At 44.1% G+C, this 22,704-nt stretch overlaps 10 protein-coding genes across 10 annotated transcripts; 3 read left to right on the forward strand and 7 right to left on the reverse strand.

Moving 5' to 3' along the window:
- Positions 1 to 10: 10 nt before the first annotated feature.
- BYT42DRAFT_559000 (uncharacterized protein) lies at positions 11 to 1,122 on the reverse strand. Its single transcript, XM_051567059.1, has 6 exons — positions 1,007 to 1,122; positions 924 to 946; positions 794 to 857; positions 665 to 725; positions 391 to 602; positions 11 to 317 (listed from the first exon to the last, which is right to left on the reverse strand). Exons 1-6 carry the CDS (start codon positions 1,079 to 1,081, stop codon positions 222 to 224), a joined length of 531 nt encoding a protein of 176 aa, XP_051425925.1. The 5' UTR covers positions 1,082 to 1,122; the 3' UTR covers positions 11 to 221.
- Positions 1,105 to 6,854, reverse strand: BYT42DRAFT_527834 (P-loop containing nucleoside triphosphate hydrolase protein). The gene is made up of 10 exons (XM_051565364.1): positions 5,719 to 6,854; positions 5,058 to 5,649; positions 4,810 to 4,977; positions 4,296 to 4,735; positions 3,970 to 4,224; positions 3,563 to 3,895; positions 2,500 to 3,485; positions 2,309 to 2,434; positions 1,552 to 2,249; positions 1,105 to 1,490 (listed from the first exon to the last, which is right to left on the reverse strand). The coding sequence occupies exons 1-10, from the start codon at positions 6,755 to 6,757 to the stop codon at positions 1,370 to 1,372; spliced, it is 4,758 nt and encodes a 1,585-aa protein (XP_051425926.1). The 5' UTR covers positions 6,758 to 6,854; the 3' UTR covers positions 1,105 to 1,369.
- A 261-nt stretch (positions 6,855 to 7,115) lies between these two features.
- Positions 7,116 to 9,176, forward strand: BYT42DRAFT_559007 (WD40-repeat-containing domain protein). The gene is made up of 7 exons (XM_051567060.1): positions 7,116 to 7,398; positions 7,594 to 7,680; positions 7,781 to 7,873; positions 7,970 to 8,287; positions 8,354 to 8,478; positions 8,595 to 8,841; positions 8,912 to 9,176. The coding sequence occupies exons 1-7, from the start codon at positions 7,378 to 7,380 to the stop codon at positions 9,005 to 9,007; spliced, it is 987 nt and encodes a 328-aa protein (XP_051425927.1). The 5' UTR covers positions 7,116 to 7,377; the 3' UTR covers positions 9,008 to 9,176.
- A 167-nt stretch (positions 9,177 to 9,343) lies between these two features.
- On the forward strand, positions 9,344 to 10,861 carry BYT42DRAFT_559010 (uncharacterized protein). Its single transcript, XM_051567061.1, has 4 exons — positions 9,344 to 9,483; positions 9,534 to 9,767; positions 9,827 to 10,111; positions 10,229 to 10,861. Exons 1-4 carry the CDS (start codon positions 9,444 to 9,446, stop codon positions 10,732 to 10,734), a joined length of 1,065 nt encoding a protein of 354 aa, XP_051425928.1. The 5' UTR covers positions 9,344 to 9,443; the 3' UTR covers positions 10,735 to 10,861.
- A 680-nt stretch (positions 10,862 to 11,541) lies between these two features.
- On the reverse strand, positions 11,542 to 12,440 carry BYT42DRAFT_559011 (uncharacterized protein). Its single transcript, XM_051567062.1, has one exon. It carries the CDS (start codon positions 12,397 to 12,399, stop codon positions 11,665 to 11,667), a length of 735 nt encoding a protein of 244 aa, XP_051425929.1. The 5' UTR covers positions 12,400 to 12,440; the 3' UTR covers positions 11,542 to 11,664.
- Positions 12,441 to 14,637, reverse strand: BYT42DRAFT_559013 (Ssl1-like-domain-containing protein). The gene is made up of 5 exons (XM_051567063.1): positions 14,242 to 14,637; positions 13,632 to 14,146; positions 13,358 to 13,514; positions 13,110 to 13,283; positions 12,441 to 13,016 (listed from the first exon to the last, which is right to left on the reverse strand). Exons 1-5 carry the CDS (start codon positions 14,436 to 14,438, stop codon positions 12,779 to 12,781), a joined length of 1,281 nt encoding a protein of 426 aa, XP_051425930.1. The 5' UTR covers positions 14,439 to 14,637; the 3' UTR covers positions 12,441 to 12,778.
- Position 14,638: 1 nt separating this feature from the next.
- On the reverse strand, positions 14,639 to 16,790 carry BYT42DRAFT_510349 (coth protein-domain-containing protein). Its single transcript, XM_051565142.1, has 5 exons — positions 16,700 to 16,790; positions 16,170 to 16,635; positions 15,868 to 16,101; positions 15,423 to 15,782; positions 14,639 to 15,354 (listed from the first exon to the last, which is right to left on the reverse strand). Exons 1-5 carry the CDS (start codon positions 16,716 to 16,718, stop codon positions 14,754 to 14,756), a joined length of 1,680 nt encoding a protein of 559 aa, XP_051425931.1. The 5' UTR covers positions 16,719 to 16,790; the 3' UTR covers positions 14,639 to 14,753.
- On the reverse strand, positions 16,791 to 18,249 carry BYT42DRAFT_559018 (uncharacterized protein). The gene is made up of 7 exons (XM_051567064.1): positions 18,134 to 18,249; positions 17,946 to 18,068; positions 17,769 to 17,879; positions 17,593 to 17,693; positions 17,462 to 17,489; positions 17,291 to 17,354; positions 16,791 to 17,188 (listed from the first exon to the last, which is right to left on the reverse strand). The coding sequence occupies exons 2-7, from the start codon at positions 18,006 to 18,008 to the stop codon at positions 17,115 to 17,117; spliced, it is 441 nt and encodes a 146-aa protein (XP_051425932.1). The 5' UTR covers positions 18,009 to 18,068; positions 18,134 to 18,249; the 3' UTR covers positions 16,791 to 17,114.
- On the reverse strand, positions 18,250 to 20,979 carry BYT42DRAFT_559022 (uncharacterized protein). The gene has a single exon (XM_051567065.1). The coding sequence runs from the start codon at positions 20,586 to 20,588 to the stop codon at positions 18,396 to 18,398; it is 2,193 nt and encodes a 730-aa protein (XP_051425933.1). The 5' UTR covers positions 20,589 to 20,979; the 3' UTR covers positions 18,250 to 18,395.
- Positions 20,980 to 22,702, forward strand: BYT42DRAFT_559026 (Metalloenzyme, LuxS/M16 peptidase-like protein). Its single transcript, XM_051567066.1, has 3 exons — positions 20,980 to 21,082; positions 21,150 to 21,350; positions 21,428 to 22,702. The coding sequence occupies exons 1-3, from the start codon at positions 21,026 to 21,028 to the stop codon at positions 22,550 to 22,552; spliced, it is 1,383 nt and encodes a 460-aa protein (XP_051425934.1). The 5' UTR covers positions 20,980 to 21,025; the 3' UTR covers positions 22,553 to 22,702.
- Positions 22,703 to 22,704: the final 2 nt, after the last annotated feature.

Here is a 22,704-nt window from a genome sequence, read left to right on the forward strand (position 1 = left end):
AAATCGAATCTGTGGTTTCCTTTTTTTTTCATTTTATATCCGCCACTTTATGAACATGTCTTTTATACATCAATTCAGGTCAAAAGTGAGTAAAAAATACAGGAGTACCTCTAAAGCATTAAACTCTCATTAATTTATTCGAATGATCAATGACTTTACGGTCGAATTGTTCAATACAACACCATAAATAAAAGAATGAAATGACAAGACACCTTGTATCATTACTCGGTTTTACCATGTTCCAGACGTTGGAAAAGATCGCGTCCCAAATTCAAAGAGATAATGGAAGGAACAACCAGCCAAATGCCATTGGGGATCTAAAACGTAAAAAGTTACATAGGCTCGGTCACGACATGATGACCATCCCCCTCCCGGATCAGCTTCACTTACCACCCACAAAAAGATCCAAGTCATCCAATCATTGTGCTTGGTATGTTCCATAGCAGAGAAGACTTCCATAAGCCAGTACAGGATTGTCTTGGCAAGCGTGAGAATGGAAGCGGAAAAGCCCACCAGGTTAGCTTGACCCTGTGTATAGTTCTTGTTGCCCACCATGCGGACAAACAAGAGGCCAAGAGAAATTTCGATCAAGTTCATGAAAGCTACAGCGACATGACTGTCAGTAATGCCGCCATCGTTGCCTCTATATCCTATCATGGTGTACCTTGAGCACCGGTAAACCCATTGTTGTCTTCAATAGCCTCGGGGCCGTATAATTTATCCACCTTGCATGAAATACAATAGCGTGAGACACAACATCAATGCAACAAGAAGGCTAAAGAGGGATACTCACTGTGCCATAAAGCTTATACGGCGAGAAAAAGACGAAATATTTACCACCTTCCATGCTGTGAGGTCTAACGGTCCCAGCATAAGCTTATCATTCTTTGTTAAGTAGATACGGTTAGTAATGCTTGATTTACCTGAGCAAGCAGTAAGCAGCATCCTTTCATCCAAACGTCAGTGACCTTTGTAATTAACGACAAACATCATGTAGCCAGCTTACCCAAAGCACAATAAGCGATGTGGTAACGAACCACGCACGCATCCAGAAGGGAGTCGATCTCGGTACAGGGCTCATTCTGTGAATGGTAGGCTTTCAATGAGAGAGAGAGAGAAAAAAAAAAGCTTCGTGGCGCGAAATATTTGCCCTGACCCAGCAAAGTGCTATAAGGATAATTATTTTACCGCCATTGTGCTCTCTCCAACTGCCCTGGCTTAACCAAGCTTACAACCCATGGCGATGTTTACTCGCAGTTTTATTCCATAAACCGACTATTGGTTATGTTAATTTTTTATAATGGTAAAGAATACATAAATAATGAATGATAGAGTTTTTTTTTTTTCTTTGGTCAAGTTAAGGTTTTGTTCAAGACACGTCCACAAGCTCATGTGTGGATTTAGCAAGAGCCAATAAATTTTCGAATTCACCACAGTTCTTGCACATCTTGTGAAACGCAGAGGTGAAATCATTGATCAACTCCAAAGGACTAGGAGAATGGAAAAGTGATTATTAGTAAGGTACAACAAGCCCCAGAATATACAACTTACCTTGCAAATTCAATGATTTTCCCTGCGTCCAAAACGAGGATACGATCATATCCAATAATGGTGTGAAGTCGATGGGCAATACATAGAATGGTACAATCGGCAAACTCGGTGGTCATGGTCTTTTGGATCGCTTTATCGGTTTCAAAGTCTACACTGGCCGTGGCTTCATCCATCAGCACAATGGTAGTACGTTTTAGCAAAGCACGAGCCAAGCATAAAAGTTGTCGCTGTCCCTGAGAGAAATTCTTGCCACCTTCACTGACGGCCGTGTCGAGGTTCTGAAAGACGTTGGCATTGACATTTTCGATGACTTCTGCGTCGTCCGATGGTAACAATTCGACGCGACGTAAGGCAGCAAAGATGTCTTCATCGGTAAACTGATCAAACGGATCCATGTTGCTTCGCAAGGTGCCAGAGAACAAGGTAGGATCTTGTGGAATGATGGTAAGGTTACTGCGCAAATCTTCTGTTCCGATATCGGCAATATCCACATCGTCAATGATAATTCGGCCTTGGGTCGCTTCGACAAATCGGAAAAAGGACAAGGCAAGCGTCGACTTTCCACTACCGGTTCGACCCACCACGCCAATCTTTTCTTTGGCATTGACATGGAAAGAGATTCCATGCAGAACAGGTTCCAGATCGGCTGCATAACGTACTTGAAGATTCTCCACCTGTATTTCTCCTCGAATAGGCCACTGTTCGTCAACCGATGTCAATGAGCTGTTCGTGATGAAAATCTGTTTCGATGACTTACATCTGGAGGAGGGCGAAGCTCCGTAATAGCTGGTGCTTCTTGCTCAATCTCCATAAATTCTACCACACGTTCCATGGAATTGAAGCTCATTTCCATACTGGTGTAGCGTCGAATAGCCCAAAACATCTGAACCAATTTTTTAGTCACTGCGATCATGATACAGATGTTTTTTAAATTGAAGAATGTCCTACCTCCCAGTTGTATGCCATGACGAAACTGAAACAGAAACCGGCCGAGGAAACGTCGAGTTTGTCCACATTCAAGATAATCAGCATACCTGTGATGAAATTGACGCAAGCACCAATAGTCGCAAGTCTAGTAGCCATCCATCGGTTCACGAGCCACGCGAAGCAAAAGACACGAGCGTTCTTGTCAATCTTTTGCAGCATTTCTTGCATAAACCGTTGTGTGGCTCCGAAAGCCCGGATGGTGGAGATACCCACAATGGTTTCGGTAAAGTGCGTAAATAAGGGTGACCGTGTCACGGAATCCATACGCTTGAGTTCACGAGAAGCGGAGATGAAGATTCTGCCAATGGCGATATTGGCTGCGACAACGACGAGCATGGGAATAGCAAAGACCGGAAGAACGGCAGCCACCGTCAACAAGGAAGAGACCACGGCAATCCATTGAATAATAAGTTTGATCATATCCATGGGAATCGTGGAATCGATGGTGTCAAAGTCCTTGGAAAATCGATTCAAAATACGTCCAATCGGTGTGGTATCAAAGAAACGCAGCGGCGCACGCAACACGCGTCGAAGCAGGTCACCATACAACTTTCGACTCGCACCCAATGTTCGCCAATACAAGAAACCGAAGCGGACTGTGCTTACGACGATATTGGACAATAGAATCAAGGCATACATACCGAGGTAATAGTTGAGATTGTAGTCGGCCGGACGGTCCTCCATTACATTGATTGTGTCTTTGACCATCAAGGAATACACGGGTGGAGCGTTGTGAGCGGGCATGTACGCATTGATATGTGTTCTAATCATTTCCAAAGCATTTGCACTAGCCGCTTCAGCCCACTGCTTCAGCCACCATCGTTCCACGATATCCAAACCGCGAGCACCGAAAATCAAGACAGCCAGAATCAACCAAAACATAGTTTTGCCCACGGTTTTAAAGTATAACGTGTACAGACGCCACTTTACAGTACCTGTAGCGCGTGCTAGTAAAAAGAACCACTGATATTAGACAAAGCTGAATCTGCATCAGCGGCTGCTGGCTGCTGGCTGGCTGGCTTACTTTCTTCTTCCACAAGAACTCGCGGAGATTTCTTGGTTTTATCGTTGCGCTTTCGTGGCGTTTCGGATTCGGGGTTATAGATAGTGTCTTCAATTGGATTTTCAGTGGCTGTCGAATCCTCCGTTTCTTCGCTGTCAAGAATGGAGGCGAGCTGGCCCGACTGTCGAAGTTCAGCAGGCGAACCTGAAACACCTACGCGGCCGCCTTCGAGATGGACAATGTATGCGCTTCCGGATAAACATAATTTGACTTGATGAGTAATAAGGATGCGTGTACGGCCTTGCATCAGAGGTCCCGTGAGACATTTATCATAGACATGCTTGGCGGTATGGGCTATAGAACGTTCATGTCAACATATTTGCCGGCAATACTCAATATTTCAAGGGGATGGAATCCAATAATTTTACCATCAACGGCACTGAGAACATCGTCCATGAGTACATTTTTTGCCCGAGAATAAACGGCGCGTGCAAGGGACACACGAGCTTTCTGGCCACCGGACAAGGTGATACCCTTTTCTCCGATTTCGGTCATATCGCCATCTTCAAGGATCTCCAGATCTTTTTCAAGTGCACAGGCATACAGTGTGTCGGTATAGCGTTGTTCATCGTATGGGAGGCCAAACAAAATGTTGTCGCGGATCGATGCGTTTTGCAGCCATGCTGTAATTTACATCAGATCAAAATTAGTACACATGTTCTCCATACGGAGCAATTGTGTGTTGCCTACTTACGTGTTTGTGATACGTAGGCGACGGCGTGATCTAGAATCCATTCCTCGGCGGGGATCTTCTCGATCGACATGAAATGGTCGTCTACTGTTTCCAATACGGCATGTCGAGGACTGGCCACGGTGCCGCTAATAATGACCGTTTCTCCCAAAAGACTGAGCATCATGAGGGTCTTACCAGAACCCGTAGCGCCCGAGATCAAACTGAGTTGACTGTTGGGAAAGTGTGCTGTGATATCCTTGAGGATGAAACTTTCACTGGCAACATGAGTCGAACTGGACTCGGTCGATGTTTCAGGGCGCACGATATCTGAGGTTGTCTGCGTTGGCGTGGACCAGCCTACCGTGGCATGCTCAAAATGAATATTGATTGGGGCGTCGGGAGATTGAGGAACGACGGCTGTGATTTCTCCTTCTGCCAAATAAGCTTCAATGCGTCTCACACTGGTAAAAAAATAAATAAACGATAATGAGGGAACCCCGTTTGGTTTTTTCCCCCTTTTGTCAACGAAGCTTACCTAATCAATGCTTGCAAAAGCTCGATAAAGAGATCGGGAATGACATTGAGTGCAAAGCGCAGTTCATTGAAAACGACGAGAGCCGTAAACGCTACAGGTGCGGTAAGTTGCTTTCCCTCCAATGCGGTGTACGACCAAAAGGAAATGATGGTGACCAATAGAGGAGTGCTAAGTGGCATGTCTGTGAGAAGCGAATCCAAAAAGAATGGGTGTTGGCCCGTTCACTGTGTTACCCGAGATAAACTTACGCTTGCCACAAGAAACTGAACAAGACATCGCAGATGTATGTCATACGAAGGTGTTTCAATTCGGTTGCTCTTGATTTCATGATGCGATTTTCCCATTTTTTCTCCCAGGCAAAAAATTTGATTTGACGTACGCCTTGAAGTGCTTCGTTCATGAGAGATACTCGTTTATCGCGTGCACTCATCAAGCGATCTTGGGTTCTCGCAAACAATTTGGCGCTGAAATGGTTGAGAGGCAACGTGACCACCATGACAAGTAGACCCAAGAGGCACGAAACACCCAGGAGCTGATACAGAAAAGTGATTCCCACAGCCAGTTCAATAGGCGACTCGACCCAAAAAAACCACCAGGTGGCGTACTCTGAAACACGGCTGGAATCCGTGCTCATCAGATTGACGATAGTTCCTGTGGATGCGTTGTCCTCGTTTGTATCTGCTTCCTTGTTATTTTGATCGTCGTCGGTTTCCTTTTTCTTCTGATCGTCCTCCTTGTCATCCTCACTCGACTGAAACGCGGTGTTCAGTCGTCTCAGGGTCTTGTGATAAATTTCGATATTTAACATGGCTCTCGAACGCACCAAAACGTTGGATGAAGCTAGCAAAAAAATCCAATTCAATTTTCCTTTGTCTGCACTGGGCTGTCCCACTGCGTATCAAAACTTACACCAAAACCACATGTGACTGTCCATGATTCCGATCAAGATAACGGTGAGGGATAAACCTGTCACCAATAAGAAACCTTTCAGAGTGAAATCGTTATCCCGATGGTCGGCATCGGTATCCTGAAGCAGCACGAGCACTCGATTCATAAAGTATTGAGGTATATAATTGCATGTTGCCACCAGCACGGCCAGTACGGCTTGGATAACAAATGGCTTTTTGTTGGTGAGGACGATGCGCCATAAGAGACTCTTGCTGTTGTGCATTTTGAATATATAGAATAGGTTGTAGGCTCGAAATAACGGGGGCAAAGCGGGCAAGTCGTCGTCAGTGACTTCTTTCTTGCGATAGACCATCATGACGACCGGGGTGATCCAGTTGAAATACAAATAACTGAAAATCGAGCTTACATCGTAGGCCACTACCTTGCGATCATTTTCATCCACATAAGGCGAGCTTCGCTCCGTGCTGCCGGTTGTGTACACCATATCCATGCCGATAAAGACGCTCAGAATGCTCTTGATGGCTTGCATCCAGCTCACTTGTACCGTTGAACGTAGCGTCTCAAACCACTGGTAGAGATTGCCACAAAACATCACAGAGAATAGTATGAAAAGATGGACGTTGAGGACCCATCCCCAAGCGTTTGGTAGACGATAGCATCGAGATACCAGAGTCAAGGTGAAAATGTAGGTCCAAGATACCACTGTCAATGCTTGTGCAATCAAAAGATAAGAGTGAGCATCCGTTTTGGAGAAAGCGTTGACACCAAGAAACAGATCATAAGCGGTCAAACTGAGGAGAACCAAAGTGCCAAAGTTAAGACGCGTGAGTCGGTGTTGATCTGTAAAGGGGACGCTTGGATCAAACTGCTCGTCGAATTTGAGGGGAACAGCGTATTTGTTGCCGTCATCAGTTGTAGCAAGAGCGATTTTGGACTTGTGATGGCTTCCACGTTGAACGGATAACATGATACCACTTAGGCAGGCGATAACCGCAGTAGATGCCGCAGGCCAAAAACTAACCGGTATGTCTGCTACCATGACGCCAGAAAGTATACCAGCGGGAAGAAGAAGATAAAAAAAAAACAAGCGAGTGGCACAAATGAGGAAAACCAGTAATTGACTCTTATATTTGTGTTTTTTTTGTGTCATCTTGCGATGATGTTCATTTTCCTGCCAAGGCATGGACGGAGATACGCGGCGCAGCAGGGATCAGGTTACGCCATTGGGAAAGAAGTGGAGTTACTGCGGCTGTTCCCCATTTCAGGCAATAAGTCCTTAGTTTGGAAAAAAACGAACGTATTGGTCACCTTGTCGAGACGGAAAAAGGGAAATCAGTAAAAAAGTCACAGTTGCTACACGAAATGAAGATTGAATTAAAAAAAAAAAGTTTATATGACGAACTACAAAAAGTCATCGATTGTGGGCGTAGCCGATCTGAACTCTTTTTTTTTCAGAATCACGCGACCTGGCATTTGTTGAACAACAAGGGCAGCTCCGCAGTAGCTGCGAGGTCTGTCTTTTAAACAATGTGACGGCTTTTTTTCATTGTTCCAGGAGGAATCGGCGGGCCTTTGGCCATCATTCGCGTGCGATTGTTATATATTTTTCGCTCTTTGTCACTGAACAGCCCAAAGCGTTGATTCACTCACACTTTTTCCATGGATCCCAAAGATTTCGAGGCAAGTGTTTGCAACAGTGGTCAACAAAAAGAAAAGGAAAAGACGTGATTCACACCATTGAACTGTTTGAAACGCCCTTTTTTTTTTACGTTGTCCTTGTTGACGCTCCGTCAATCTTACGTTTTTACCGATGGAATGCATAAGCTGTCCAACTGACCATGGGTTCTTTTTACTTTTTTTGTCTTGATTTTTTAGGTCGCTTCACCGCCTACGGACGGTATTTCTGATATCAGCTTTTCCTCTCAAGCTGATTTTCTCGGTGTTTCCTCTTGGGATAACCAGGCAAGTCAATGTAGAAAACTATGCACACACTATGACGCCCTTCCATTTTGTCGTCGCATGGCATGTTACTAACATGATTCTTTTTTTTTCATTTTAACAGGTGCGGATATACGAAGTTCAACCCTCTGGTCAAACCATTCCAAAAGCATCATTCAGCCACGAAGCTCCTGCATTGTGCGTGACATGGAGCAAAGTACGTTTTTTTTTTTCTTGTTTTCTCTTTTGGGGATCCATTTAAATGGCTTTGCAATGAAGTGGGAGTAACTTACCATGTCGCGTGAAAAAAAAGGATGGCACGAAATTAGTGAGTGGTGGTGCCGATAAAGCGGGTCGCATGTTCGACATTACGACAGGTCAAACCACCCAAGTTGCGCAGCACGACGAACCTATCAAATGTGCAAAGTTCCTCGATCAGGGTATCCTGGCCACGGGCAGTTGGGATAAGACTGTCAAGTATTGGGATTTGCGTTCCCCTACCCCTATTGGCACTGTAGCCCTTCCCGATCGTTGTTATACCATGGATATTCAAGGCCCCTTGATGGTGGTCGGCACAGCCGAGAAACACATATGTATCTTTGACTTAAACAACCCCACCGTGATCTTCAAGGTACTTTTAATTTTCTGTCAACGATCAGTAGACACTTCATGCTAAATCACATTTTATTTTGAATAGAAAAATATCTCGCCATTGAAATGGCAAACACGAGTTGTGTCTTGCTTCACCCAAGGCAAGGGTTATGCTGTCGGCTCCATTGAAGGCAGAGTCGGTATTCAATATGTGGAGGATAAAGATCAATCGTAAGTGACGTTTATTTTTAATTTATCATGCTGTCAAAAAAAAAAAAAAAAAAAAAAAAAAAGACAATGAACAACTAACTGTCTGACATGGCGCATGCTGTCCTTATATGATGTAGCAAAAATTTCTCATTCAAATGTCATCGTGACGATTCCAAAAACGTGTTCTCCGTCAATGCCATCAGCTTCCATCCTATTCACGGCACTTTCTCTACTGCAGGCTCGGATGGCACGGTCAGTTTCTGGGATAAGGATTCTAAACAGCGACTGAAGCCATTCGGTAATGCTGGTGGCACCATTCCGTGTACCACCTTTAACCGTAACGGTACGATCTTTGCTTATGCTGTTAGCTATGACTGGTCCAAGGTAAGGAATTAAAAGAGAATTGATTGACGCACAGAGTGTAACTAATCCCGTTTTTGTTTTTTTACTGCAGGGCTATAAGCATGCTCTTCCGACCAATCCCAACAAGATTTTCTTACATGCTGTAAAGGAAGAAGATGTGAAACCGCGTGTAGGAAAGAAACGATAAATTCCCAGATTTAGTCATTAAGTCAAGAGAAACAATCAAAAGTCACTTTTAACAAATGTAGCAAGGAAAATCACAAAAAAGTCAAACAAAATCAAAGCAATACAAGGCTGAGAATGTTTTAATAAGAATCAAAAAAGAGGACAAGCATATAATAAGTTTTTAACCATGATGTGAACGCTGCTGTGCTGTCGTGTTTATTTTTCTGCTTACGAAATCTTTGTTCAGGTTGCCGTTTATTTCCCAGCAGCATTTGCGGGAAAATTCTGAATTTTTTTTTGTTAGTGGGATGGGTTTGAAGCGTCCATTCCCCGCTCGGGTCGTTATTCGAATAGTCTCAATTCGATGCGCTGAGTAAGATTTTAATAACGTTTTGTCTTCCTTCTCTTTATTCGTTTTTCTCTCTTGTTTCTTTCAAATCTTTATTACTTTTGATAATATGAGTTCAGCAAAGGTGAACGTTGGCGTCATTGGCTTTGGTAGGTCATTTTCATATCTTGATAGATGCCGTCTATTGACTTTGTCCTAGGATTTTCGTCCCGCACCTTCCATTGCCCTTTGATTGTATCCTCTCCTTATCTCCATTTATCGGCGGTGGTGGAACGCCACAGTGATAAGAGCGCGCAAGCCTATCCCGGCGTTAAAGTGGTCAAAAGCGCCGAGGAACTTTTCGGTCAGAATGATATTGACCTTGTGGTCATTACCACGCCCAACGATTCCCACTTTTCCTTGGCAAAGGAAGCCATGCTGAAGGGCAAGAACGGTAAGTAAAAACAAAACGTTTGTGCCGACCTTTTGATGGGCTTACATGATAAATAATAGTGGTGGTGGAAAAACCTTTCACTATTACATCCCAAGAAGCCGAAGAGTTGGTTCAGGTCGCCAAAGACACCGGCAAAGTTTGTAGCGTGTACCAGAACCGACGCTGGGATGGCGATTTCTTGACGGTGAAGAAGTTGCTTGCTGGCGGCCAACTCGGTCGCTTGGTCGAGTACGAGTCTCATTTCGATCGATTCCGCAACTTTTCCAAAGCCGGCTGGCGAGAGAAGGACGATCAGCCCGGCTCTGGTATGCTTTACGATCTTGGTGCGCATTTGATTGATCAAGGTAAAAAGATACAGCTCCTTTGGAGGTTGCATGGGTCAGACAATGTGTCTTGGGAAATTAAATTTTTGAAAAGATGGGAGGGTTCTTTTTTCTTTTTATCTAACCATGGTAGTGTAGCTTTGGATCTTTTCGGTCTTCCCAAATCGGTCTTTGCCACTATTTCGAACCAACGTCAACTGAAGGAGTGCAATGTCATTGATGACTTTACCATCATTTTGGAATATGAAGGCCACAAAGCCTTTCTTCGATCCAGTATGTTGGCTCGTACTTCGCCTGTATTGCGATTCTCTTTACGTGGTATGAACGGTGCCTTTATCAAGCACCATCTTGACGTTCAGGAGGAACAGCTGAAGAACGGACTCACTCCCAGCAGTGCAGGCTATGGTGTGGAAGACGAGGCACGATGGGGTTGCGTGAACACCGACGTGGATGGTCTTCATTGGGTAGGAAAGATTGAAACTCAAAAGGGCGATTACTTGTCGTTCTACAACAACGTCGGCGAGGCCATCCTTAAAAAGGACCCTAACCATCTTCGAGTAAAGCCTGAACATGGCGCTGCTTGCATCCGCATCATTGAACTTGCTCAGCAAAGCAGCCAAGAAGGACGCTTTATTCCCCTGTAAATAAATAATAGAAACACTTTGGATTCGTTTCCCATCAAAGGCTTCAAGCCGTCTCTTAATTTGTCTTGGTATGACAAAAATGAGATAATGCAAGTAAATGTTGGGTGTTCTCTTTCTCTCGCAGAACATGTTGATTTAGAATCCGCTTTTAGAAAGGTGTATTTTCAACAGAAGCCGATGATGATCGAGGAATATATCAGGAGAAAATGGTGCTATTAAAGGATTTAATACCGTGATAACCTCACAGAATTCTGTCAGAGCCTGCAGCTGTTAGATCAAAGACTTATTTGGGTTGGAAGCAATAATCTTTTGACGCAGTGACCTATCTGACGATGATGAATCTAAACAAAATGCGCGGTGTCTTTCTAGCCACATTTGCTTTTCATCAAATTACGGTTTTGCGAAAATGGAAGAAAGTCTCGCCCCTGTTTGTGTCAAATAATGTGCAGCCCTCTTTATCTGGCGCGAATCATTTTTTAGAAAAGCATCTACAGTATTTGTTATGACACCCTTCATGCAATAAGTAAAGCGGAAATCTTGCCGTAAATGGGAATCCCCAATGCCTTATTTTGTTGCATTTCCCAATCAAGGGTTTCATCCAACTGTACCAAGCAGTATCTTTGACTTTGCTCGCCAGTATCTGGATCATAATGTTGGACTATTTCGTCGAGCTCGACAGGTTTGCTGAAAAAGTATAAAGGTGCAATAGCAAAAAAAGGAGATATAGAAAAAACGTAAATGCTGCAAGAGGTTCATTATCATCAATTTAGCTGCATTTTACCATAATTTATGCATAAGACAAAGGAGGTCATGAAGAATGTTATTTTTTCATCGCTGATGAAAGTGTATTTTCTGTGCTATGCGAGATGATAAAAGAAAAGAGAGATTGGTATAAAAAAAAAACAATATATACAATGTATCCTTCAGTATCTAATGAGACTCCAATGTAAGTTTCGGCAGGACGTCAGAAACAGGAGCGGGCAGCATGCATTGCTGCAGACATAATTGCTTTAATCCCGGGCATGCAGCTAAAATGTCGGATTCCAAGTTTTCTGGCCATTCACGCTGGACAATCATGGTTAGAATCATCAACTCACTCGGTCGATGACGTTTAAATTGCTTCACAAGCGTTTGTGCGCGGATATGGCTTGGACATGTCAAAACTAATTTTTGCAGATCGGGACACATGGTGAAAAGTCGTCCTAGACAGTTGGAATCCATGGCCACATAACTTGTGGCGGATCGACTGATGAGTTCGAGATGTCGGAGTCGGAGCCGTCTTGGCAATGGCAACTTGAACGCATGATCGGATAACGTCGTCCAGCTACACAGTGATAACTTTTCCAACAGAGGACATTGTTCTAATAGATAACGAACAATAGTATCGCGCACACCCCAAATATGAATGGATCGAATATGCATGCGATGAGGAGCAATGATCGATCGCAATTCTGAAAGCTGCCATAATGATGGAGAATGGCATGGTGACAGTTTTGACGATAGTGAACCACTGACTTCCGGTATGAGGGTGACATGTCGCCAATGCGCAGGGTAGTCGCAGAGTACTTGCAAGCGCTTACAAATCAATCGAAGCGATGCAAGGTCTCGAACGTGAAGAAATGATAGGATATGCCACGTTATTTCTGAAGGTAAATGCTCCAACATGTGAATATGTAATAAAAGAAAAAGAATTCAATAAAATGGCGAATGCTGCAAGTGAAGTGACAATCTATTGGGTTTTATAGTCGTAGTCTCAACGGATATAACGCATAATCAGTGATATCAAAAAAAAAAGGGGGGCGGACTCTGAGGACCAAAGTGTGTACAGAAAAGAAAACGGAGAAACGGGGGGTCGAACGATGTTCAAACGGTAAGTCGAGGAGAAAGGAGGAAAAAATGAGAAGAAAAAAGTGCTATGGTCAAGTCACGTTGCGAAAAACAAGAGAAGCCTGTACATTCTTGTTTTGATGTCGGTCAATCCTAACAAGATCGTGCGTGGACCTTATTGTGTGAGACTCCAGTGTGCCAATGCATGACTTCGACCCTAAGAAGAAACAGAAACGGCTCCTGTGCTTTGTTCAATGGCTTTGACTTTTTCGCTGGGATCGCTACCCCAGCATCCAGGACAGTTGTGAAGCACTTCGTGAATGAAAATGTCACAGTCCATGCAGAACTCGTGCTTGCACTTTGGACATGAGAACTGTTGTGTCTGCTGTTGTCCACTTGCCACATCGGTTATCTCAAAAGGTGTCAAACAAGAAAAACAGTGCGATGCATGTCCGCTACCAAAAAATCAAAAAGTTTCCGTCAAAACAATCATCACAAACTTGCATTATTCATTTTTTTGGGGGGGTGCGCGCCAAGGAATCACGTACCTGCCACCTCTGATTTCGTCAAAATTATCCACAGGGAACAAATGGTGGTATGAACGAGCCAAATGCGGCGACGAAACCAGCGTCAAACCACAAACATCACAATCACTGGGCAATTCGCACACTTTGGAGCGACACCGCGGACAAATATAGCCACCCGTCGTGAGTTTCGAATGACTAAAAGTATGAAACATGAAACGCATGCAATAACAATATGCACAAATCGAAAAAAAAAGAAAAAAAATACTTACCATACACAGAATGTCGCGTGGTCTTCCGTTTGTTTTCTCGGGAATCCCATCATTACCAAATTCGAAGAGTTCTTATTAGGAGTCACGGCCGGTGGAGGAACGCATTCAAATAATAAATCTTTATAATGAGCTTCGTTCAGAATGACACCGTATGATCCTATCAAATTATTCAGGAAAACGTCAATACTGGTTAGGATACTCTTTACATATACCAGCGCTATCATCATTTGTTCATCATGATATACTATCTACTATGTGTTTTGTTCAAGTTTACCTTTTGTTTTCTGGCTCAGCACACGGCAAATTTGGACTTCGGCTGCAAGACCAACAATATTGACTCGAATCATTTCTTTTTGCAACAGATCGATGGTATCGTAGATATCGGTTGGGTCGCAGGTTGTAAGAGCGCCAAAGATCAGAAGGATCTCCTTTGATCCGTGACTTGGTACACCCACCATGCTTGATCTAGCGAGTTGTAATGCGTTCTGTAGAGACGGTTCACCACTTGTTTCGTTGTTCTTTTTCGCTTTCAAAGCGCGAATATGATCGCTTGGATTGCCACTCAATTCTGTCAGTTTTTCCGCAATGCCATCTCGTGTCACGATGATCCCCAGCTGGGAAATGGGGTTCTGATCAAAAAATTCAATGACAAACTGCTGCGCATACGTCAATGTCAGTTCAAGTCGACTCGGTCGTAGATCTTTTTCATTCATGGCATCAGAAAGATCAATAACGAGAAACAAGTGTCGAATAATGCCACGCTGAATAATAGCCGTATCCTTCAGCAATCTATCGAATTCATGACATTAACATTGAAAATAGGTAAGCAAGATGTCAACGACAATTGATCTGCGGCATTAATTCCCCCCATCCTTTTTTTTTACCTTCGTCTTTTACGCTGTTGTTGTAATTGAGCAACTACACTACTTAATCGACCTTCAGCGTCTTCCTGCAGGACATCCCAACTGCGTTTGTATTCTTCTTCCCAAGAATAGCCTCCTTTGCCCGTCTCCTCATCATGCTGGCCATCGTAGCTATCGTCAATGTTGATGTATTCCTCATCCAACGGTCGGCGTGACATGGTATAGGTAAAGGTACTGAAAAGCGGCAGCTCGAGGTGCACAAAAGAACCGTTGCTGAAGTTGAATGTGACTGTTTCTCTGCACTCAATGCTCGAAATATGTGCAACTTTTGTGCCCCCCCCCCAAAAAAAAACTCCTGCCGAAAATGATAGCTGCGGTAAAACGGTGCTGCCGTAAAGATGATATCGTCGAAAAAAGTTCAAAAGCTACATAATTTTTTTATTCTTTAACTTAAGTAGAAAATACAGATGATGGGGGTCTTTTTTTTTTCTTTTGGTTTTTCTCGTGGGATGAAAAAAAGGAAATCCATCCAATTAAGCATAAGTACGCAACACACCACTGCTGCGGCGGGCAAACCATTCCTTGATGGAGGTGAGTGAGATATGGCCCGTCGGTCCATTGATAGCGGCACGCAATGGAACGTGGTCATGGAAGACACGGTTAAACATGTCTTCAGCAACTCTTCCGTCAAACAAGTCGTCTCCGTCCACCTTGTCGGGGTGTTGAGGGTCGAACACCGTAGAGACATCGAAATTGGCATTGACACGGGGAAGAGTGCAATCCCAGTCAACGTCTTCACGAATCAAATTGACAAGCTCGTCAATGTAAGGATTGATCTTGTTGGGAACCATCAGTTCACGAGCCACCTTGACCAACAAGTCTTGGAACTGCTTCTTGACTTCAGGAATCTTGAGCAACTTGAGCAACGGCCGATTAGTGTAGTTAAAACCAGGATACTTCTCATAGTCATTGACAAAGATGGTGTCCAGAACCTTGAAAGACGATCCGAGGGACAAATCCAGATCCGAGGACATGTAGATGAAACGCTGGCTCTCTGGGTCATCGTAGAGATAATAATTATCTGCATTGGTGATGTATCCGTCAACGAAGCCAAGCAAGTATTCAAGCGCCATGCTATGCAATGTATGTATGAGTTATCAAGGTTCAAAAAGCTGCATAACAAGGGGGTTCGAGCTTCTTACTTTCTGATGACCGTCTGTGTATCAACGTGTTGATCCCATTCTTCGACTGCATCCGAGCCAGTGATAGGAGCATTTTGCAAGAATTTCGTAAACTCAACGATGCGACTTCGGTCAGCTTCACCTTCGCCTTCGTCAGGTTCTTCTTTGATCTTATAGTTGACGTATTGAGATTCATCTTCGCCACGGTACACAAGATCAGCGGGAGCTTTACTCAGCATGGACTTGACTGAAGCCCCTCCGCCTTGGAACAGAATGCCTTGGTCATACTTTTCGCCACCGGCGAATTCATTCTTAAGCCAAGGATTTTTGAATGCTTCGACTAGGCCAAACAATCCCAAAGGTTGATCGTTGACCACGACTCTAATGACATAATATGGGCATTGAGTTATTAAAAATAGAATATTTGGGGAAATTGGGGACATAAGCTGTGACTTTCAAACCATACCTGGCAAATGAACTGTAAGAGGCGGGAACACCGACCGATCGCAGAATTTCATATCCGAGCTGTTCACGGATGTAAGATGGATCGGTAGCAAAGGCCCGCAACTTGAGTCGGCGATATCCAAACAAATCCTGTTCTTTGGGAAGCTTCAGACTATAGGAAAGTTTCGGAAACCATCTCGAGCTTCGGCCCGATAGTTGCATTTCGACCCCATCGATTTGGTGAACTTCATTGTTTCTATTTTTGATCTGTTAGGTTTTTTTTTCTTTTCTAATGAGTAGGTAAGCTTAAACCCTTGACATTACCTAATATACGTCAAATTTGTCAGCACTTCATTCTCCGCAATGCTGTTCTCATGCAAATTATCAATTTGCTTTTGATTGGCTGAGAAATAAAAAGTTGGAATCTCTCCAACCACATGTAACTGAGATTCCATTCGATTGAACACAGGAAGATCTTCCAGCAATTTGGGGAACTGGCGAATTTCTCGGCTATTCCAAGTTCGATTATAGAATTCATTGGTAGTATCCTCGTTCACGGGCTTTCTCGTAAACGATTCTTGGTCTTGAACCTGATTGCCGTGCAAGCGGACGTAATGATAACCCTTGGTAGCAGCAGGCGCTTCACCCGTATACAGAATAGGTGCCACGGAGGAGGGGGAAAGAGGATACTTGACATTATCCACCACTACCGCAACGGAATCGGTGGGACCGGCCGAAATAACATTGTAGGTAATGCTGTGGCCGTAAGCTAACGCCACCAAACTCGCCACTACAATATAAATCCCGGATAAATACCATATTTATAATAAACGTTAATTAAGCAGTTTTCTTACAAATTGATAATCGATACATCTGTGGGAGATGAAGGAAAAAAAAAAGATATGCAAACGATTGAATGGAAATTAAAGCTGCATATTTATATTCTTTCCGTAGCAGAGTGCATCTGTTTGATCTGCAAAAGAAAATTTATCTGAATCAGTACCTTTTTCCATTTCAGATTCTGAATGCCAGCCAACCACTCGGATTTACGGCCGAGCGCCCACTTGGAAAACTTTATAAAGCATGAAATTTTCGGCAACGGGTAAAACAAAACGAGTCATAACTATCTTTTTTTTATCATTTTTTTTTCTTTGAGGAAGAACATGCATGGATCTGCATCACAACATTCTGCTGTAACACAAAGCGAATGGTAAACTAGTCATGCTGTAGCATGGCAGCCGAATGCGGGATAACAACAACTAGGTCTTTTTAAGCAAAAGCTTCGTCTCCGTCTCTTACTGGCTGGTAAGCACCGGGGAAGGCGCCAGGTGCATCGGACCAGCCTAACGAGGGAAAAATAAGATCACCGAAAATAAGAATAGAAAGAAAAAAAAAGGGCGGGTCAGCTGAGGTTGGAATTCAGTCACTCAGAAATGTTTCCTTACTCCCTGCATTGAACGTATCGCCGCGACTTTGGAGCGTATTTATAGCTGCAAATACAGAGATAGGCTAACAGTTTCGAATGATTAATGAATAAATCATTTAAGTACCAATTAGATGGCACACACGGGGGATGAAGGGGCCGCGGAGGGCCTTTTTTTATGTTTCTTTTTTACCTTTACAAGCAAACTGATGATGTTCATACTGGAGGGATGCGAAGCAGGTATGGAGAGTAAAAAAAGGGCAGGGGAGTTGTCAATGAAAAATGAAGTACGCCACAACGGAAGCCCCCGATCTAAGAACTTACATCATAACAAACACAAACCCACTTTCCTGAGCTGGGTTATGTCCGTGCAAAATAAACCATACAACATCGAGTAGAATACTCAAAGCGAGGACGCCTGTGAACTAAAAACGCGGGCTCAGCGTATGAAATATTGTCTGGTTTTTTTTCTGACCATTGTCACTGTTCCCCAATCTTACCGTTTTCAACGGCGCGTTCGAATCACGAAAGTTATAAGCCCAGATGCCGAAGAAGAATACAGGGATATTGTAAGTCGGGTTGGAAGCTAAGGCACCAAAAAGAGACAATCCCTACATATGCGTTACACTTTCTCTGTTATCATTCTGCCGTTTTTCCTAAATCTTGTTCCTTCATACCAAATGCACTCCAAGCAATGTAGCAAGATTGGTTTGCTGTGTAAATGTCTGGATGGTCTCCATAATATGAATGCCAAGTGGACCCGAATTGGTTTTCAAAAAAAAATATAAGGACCTGCAAAACTACGCTTAGCAAAAATTAGCAGGAACGTGCTCTCATTAGAAGCGACTGTCACACAAAATTCTACATTTTTTCGTGCACTTCTGACTTGCCCCAATTAGGGAAATCTGCAGACAAATCTTTAGTGCCGAATCACAGGAACAAGAGTGCTCTTTGGTTTGTTTACAGAAAAAATGACTATATCCTTAGATGCAGCCAGCTACACCCCTGATATTTTCAACTTTATAGCCACGGTAATTGCGCCTCTTGGTCATGTGCATGACGTGTGGCATATGGTAAAATGATTGGATACGGTAAAAACTGATGACAAATCTAACTAATTTTTCTTTTTACACTTGCTTCAAATAAGCAACCACTGAATCGTCAATGTATTCCTCGGGTGAGAAATCATAGGCTGAGATGTCGAATGGTTTGGCATCGACATTCATTTTGGATGGACAAGGGGCCAGTTGAAATTCTGGAGCAAGCACGTTGAAGCTGTTTGCAGAACTTGCCGTAGATGATATCCGTTGGCGTCCCGCATAGTCTTTGGGTGCTAAATCATCGAGATTATGTGTGGCATCGGCGGCGAATGACGCACTATGATGGGCGGCGTACGTTTCCTGTGATGCCGCATAACTCGAGTTAAAACTCGGTGGGTAATTGAAGGTACTTGACAGCCATTGAGATCCTGCGCCTTCTTCGGAGACCACCGATGCGGGTACGAAGGCATTGTCTGCCGTGATTGTGGCTAAGCTAAATTCGGACACCAGCGACTTGTCGTTTAAGTGAGAGAATGTGTGATCATCGTCTTCTACTCCGTCATCATGCTGAGGCGCGTGTATTGAATCTGAATCGTGCTGCGCATTACTTGATTTGGATGGGCTGCTGCCGGGTAACTGCGATTCAGTGTCTTGAGGGTTGGATAGATGATAAGAAAATGAACTTGCGTTTACATTTAGGCTGGAACGTCTGTCTGTGCTAGATGGGTGTGGTTGTGGTGTATCAGAAGATCGACTTCGTAAGCTATCCAATGCGTTTCGGATGGTTGCACTCCTTTCCCCCAGCACCAGATCCGTCAGCGTGCAACGAACAACGTGGGTTTTGAACAAAGGCTTTTGAGGATTCAGCAAGGAAGCCAGACTGATGGTGATTTGTTCCCCACCGTCATCATCACCATCCTCATCGTCACCATCTTCATACTCGGACTCGGACTCTTCATCATCTTCATCTTCGTCCTCGTCCTCATCCTCGTCATTGTCATCATCATCGTCTGCTTCGTTATTATCTTCCTCGATGCCGTGTTTCTCGTTGTCGTCTCCATCTTGGTCGCTTTCGTCGTCATCCTCATCCTCGTCATACACGTGTTTATCGGCTACAGCTGTCCCCTCGTTGTCGGCTTTTTCATTCTCATCCAAAATTTGAAGAGCATCGTCGTGGGCCTTGCTACATTCATCCTTCTTGTCGTGGATAAGGCTGTCCTTGGCGATCTGTTCAATTTCCGAATCGGCCAGCTGCACATGATGATTCGCATCGTCAGTTTCCGATAAATCGTCCTGAAGTGGTACATTTGTTTGGGTATATTTTTCTTCTTCTTCTTCTTCTTTCTCCTCGTTTTCAACCATTCCATCCACTTTGGTATGCTCAATCTTCGGTTTTGTCTCTGCATGTTCGGAGTTCGTATGTTCGCTGGATTGCTCCACTTTCGAGGGATCGACCGCTTCAGTAATACCGGCCCCGCCGATACCGGTGTCCTGCGTCTTCTGATCTACGGTTTCCTCTGGATCGGCACTTTCGGTGGTGACGTCTTGCGCAATGTTGTCCAAAATTTCCTCCGTCTTGACATCTTGATCAATTGTTTCGGGATGAACAGCTTCCATAACTCCATCGGATTCAGTTGCATCGGCCACTTCTGTGTGCTTCTCCGCTGTAGCCTCATCTACCTCTTCTTCTACTGGAGGTACCTCGGGATTTTGATCGGTTTTATTCATTGCAGGATCTTCCGGAGCTTGTTCTAGGTCGTCGTTCAGATGTTTACTTTCACTGGCAGAATCCACCGTGCCTTCCATATCGGTGTCGTGATTTTTTTTGAACGCTTGCATTTGCTGGTCTTGCTTCTTTTCAGGTTCTTTTTGCGCGGGAAGATCAACTGTTTGTACGTTTTTCATTTTGTTATTCGTCAGCTTTCTATTCCGCGAATCGTTTATACGGTTGATTTCGGAACCTTTCTTGCCTCTCTGCTTTCGTGCAGAAGTGACCATTGTTTTACGTCTATCTTTCAGGGCCTCGGCCTGTTCCAACATATCTCTCTGCATTTCCTTTGTTTTACGAAGAGCTCTGTCAATAACACGAAGTGTCTTATCAATATCAGAAAACTTGGATGCAACCTTTTTCGGAGAGGTTTCCTTTCGTTTTGACTTTTCCTCATCCTTTGCCAGTTTCGGAGGGCTGAATACGGAGGCTGCGTTGGACGTCTCTTTATCATTCAGCCCAACCTTGTCTGTGCCTCGGTCCACTGGTCGATTGGTCGTCGTCGTATCCATCGGAATTGCAGTCGGAAGCTTTTGTTTCTGCAAAGAGGGCGATGGTTTTTTAGAAGGTTCACCCCAAAATATCGACTTCAAGGCGTTATCGTTTGACAGCTGTTGTATAGATTCGAGCCAAAATTCAGAATTCCACTCGCCTACTCCTTCTGTCACTAGTGAATGTTGGTCAATCACATATTAGACATTGGCAATGATATGATTCCCTTACCGTCCACATTCCCATTCCACTGACGACTGGGTGCCATTTGCTTTCTTTATCGGCTTCGAGCTCAAAAAAGCAATAGTTCAGTCAAGAACGATTTCATCTGAATTTTTTCAGTGTCCGAAAAAGTGCGATTGTGACTGTGCGCGAATGGCAACTCTCAATCAAAGAAGGCTGCGGCAGTCCCTGGTTTTTTTACTGCACCCTTTTTTTTTTCTTTCATTTTCCTACCATGTCACGTATGCTTGCAAACTTGAGAAAGCCGCTTCTCAACACGAACAATGGCGTGGTGAGTCATGCACTCTATTAGGAGTATTTTTTGGGCCTGTTATTAAATCCGTTTTTGTATCATCAAGTATCGTCGAGCACTTGCTTCCATGACCAATTTGTCACCAACACTTCGTAAAACTATCTTGCCCAATGGCTTCACAGTTGCAACCGAAGAAAATCCTGCTTCTCAAACGGCTACCGTGGGCGTTTGGATTGACGCTGGATCCCGTGCTGAGAATGTGCAAAACAACGGTTCGGCTCACTTTTTGGAGCACATGGCATTTAAGGTATAAGAGCTTAAAGTATACCAATTTGAACAAACTAGGCCAAAACGATGATCTCTTACCGTCGGTTTAAATTACAGGGCACACGCACACGATCGCAACGAGATCTCGAATTACAGATCGAGAATATGGGCGGTCATTTGAATGCCTACACTTCCCGAGAACAAACAGTGTACTATGCCAAGGCATTCAAATACGATGTGCCGCAGGCGGTAGAAATTTTATCCGACATTTTGCAAAACTCGAGATTGGATCTGGGAGCTATTGAGCGTGAACGTGATGTGATTTTACGTGAACAGGAAGAAGTAGAGAAACAAATGGAGGAAGTGGTCTTTGACCATCTTCACGCTACGGCCTTCCAGAACGAATCGCTCGGATTAACGATTTTGGGACCCAAGGAAAATATCCAGTCCCTCACCAGAGACGACCTGTCCAACTACATCAAAACAAACTACACCGGCGAACGTATGATCCTTGTCGGCGCCGGTGGCGTGGACCATGATGCCTTAGTTCGCTTAGCAGAAGATCATTTTGGTCGCCTCCCTACCGTATTGGATGCCAGTACCAGCAAGAGTGCGATGAAGAAGCCTGTTTTCACCGGGGCTCAGTTCACCTTGCGCGATAAAACGCCACAAGCTCACATCGCTGTTGCCGTCGAAGGTGCCAGCTGGACTTCTCCTGATTATTTCCCTTTGTTGGTGACTCAATCCATCATTGGCTCTTGGGATCGTTCCTTGGGCGCCACCGGTCATGTAGATTCTCGTTTATCGGCCATCATGCACAACAACCAACTGGCTAATTCTTTCATGTCATTCAACACATCCTACAAAGATACCGGTCTCTGGGGTATTTACTTGGTGTCGGAAAACAAAGATCGCATCAACGATCTTTTGCAATCGACCAAACGAGAATGGGCAAGACTTTCTTCATCTGTGACCGAAAATGAAGTCGAACGTGCTAAACAGCAGCTCAAGGCAGGCCTTTTGTTGGGATTGGACGGAAGCACGCCTATTGCTGAAGATATTGGACGACAACTTTTGACTTCGGGTGCTCGTATGTCGCCAAAGGAAGTGGAAGAAGCCGTTTCAAGTGTGTCCGTCAACGACGTGTGTCGCGTCGCTAGCGAATATCTTAGCAAGAATGCAGCCGTGGTTGGCATCGGTGCTATTGATGAGCTTCCCGATTTCAACCGTATCCAAATATAAATTGTACTGATATCCATGATCCTTTGAAAATCTTTAGAATAAATAATGTGGGTTTTTTTTTTGTTTGATGTACAGTTTGTGGAAACAGGATACAATAACGCGGTGTGGGTATACATAATTTGTGACATTTGGTGATTTCCCATATTGGGGGA

Source organism: Radiomyces spectabilis, assembly GCF_025331425.1.
Source record: "Radiomyces spectabilis strain NRRL 2753 chromosome Unknown BYT42scaffold_3, whole genome shotgun sequence".
Classification (NCBI taxonomy): Eukaryota; Fungi; Mucoromycota; class Mucoromycetes; order Mucorales; family Radiomycetaceae; genus Radiomyces; species Radiomyces spectabilis.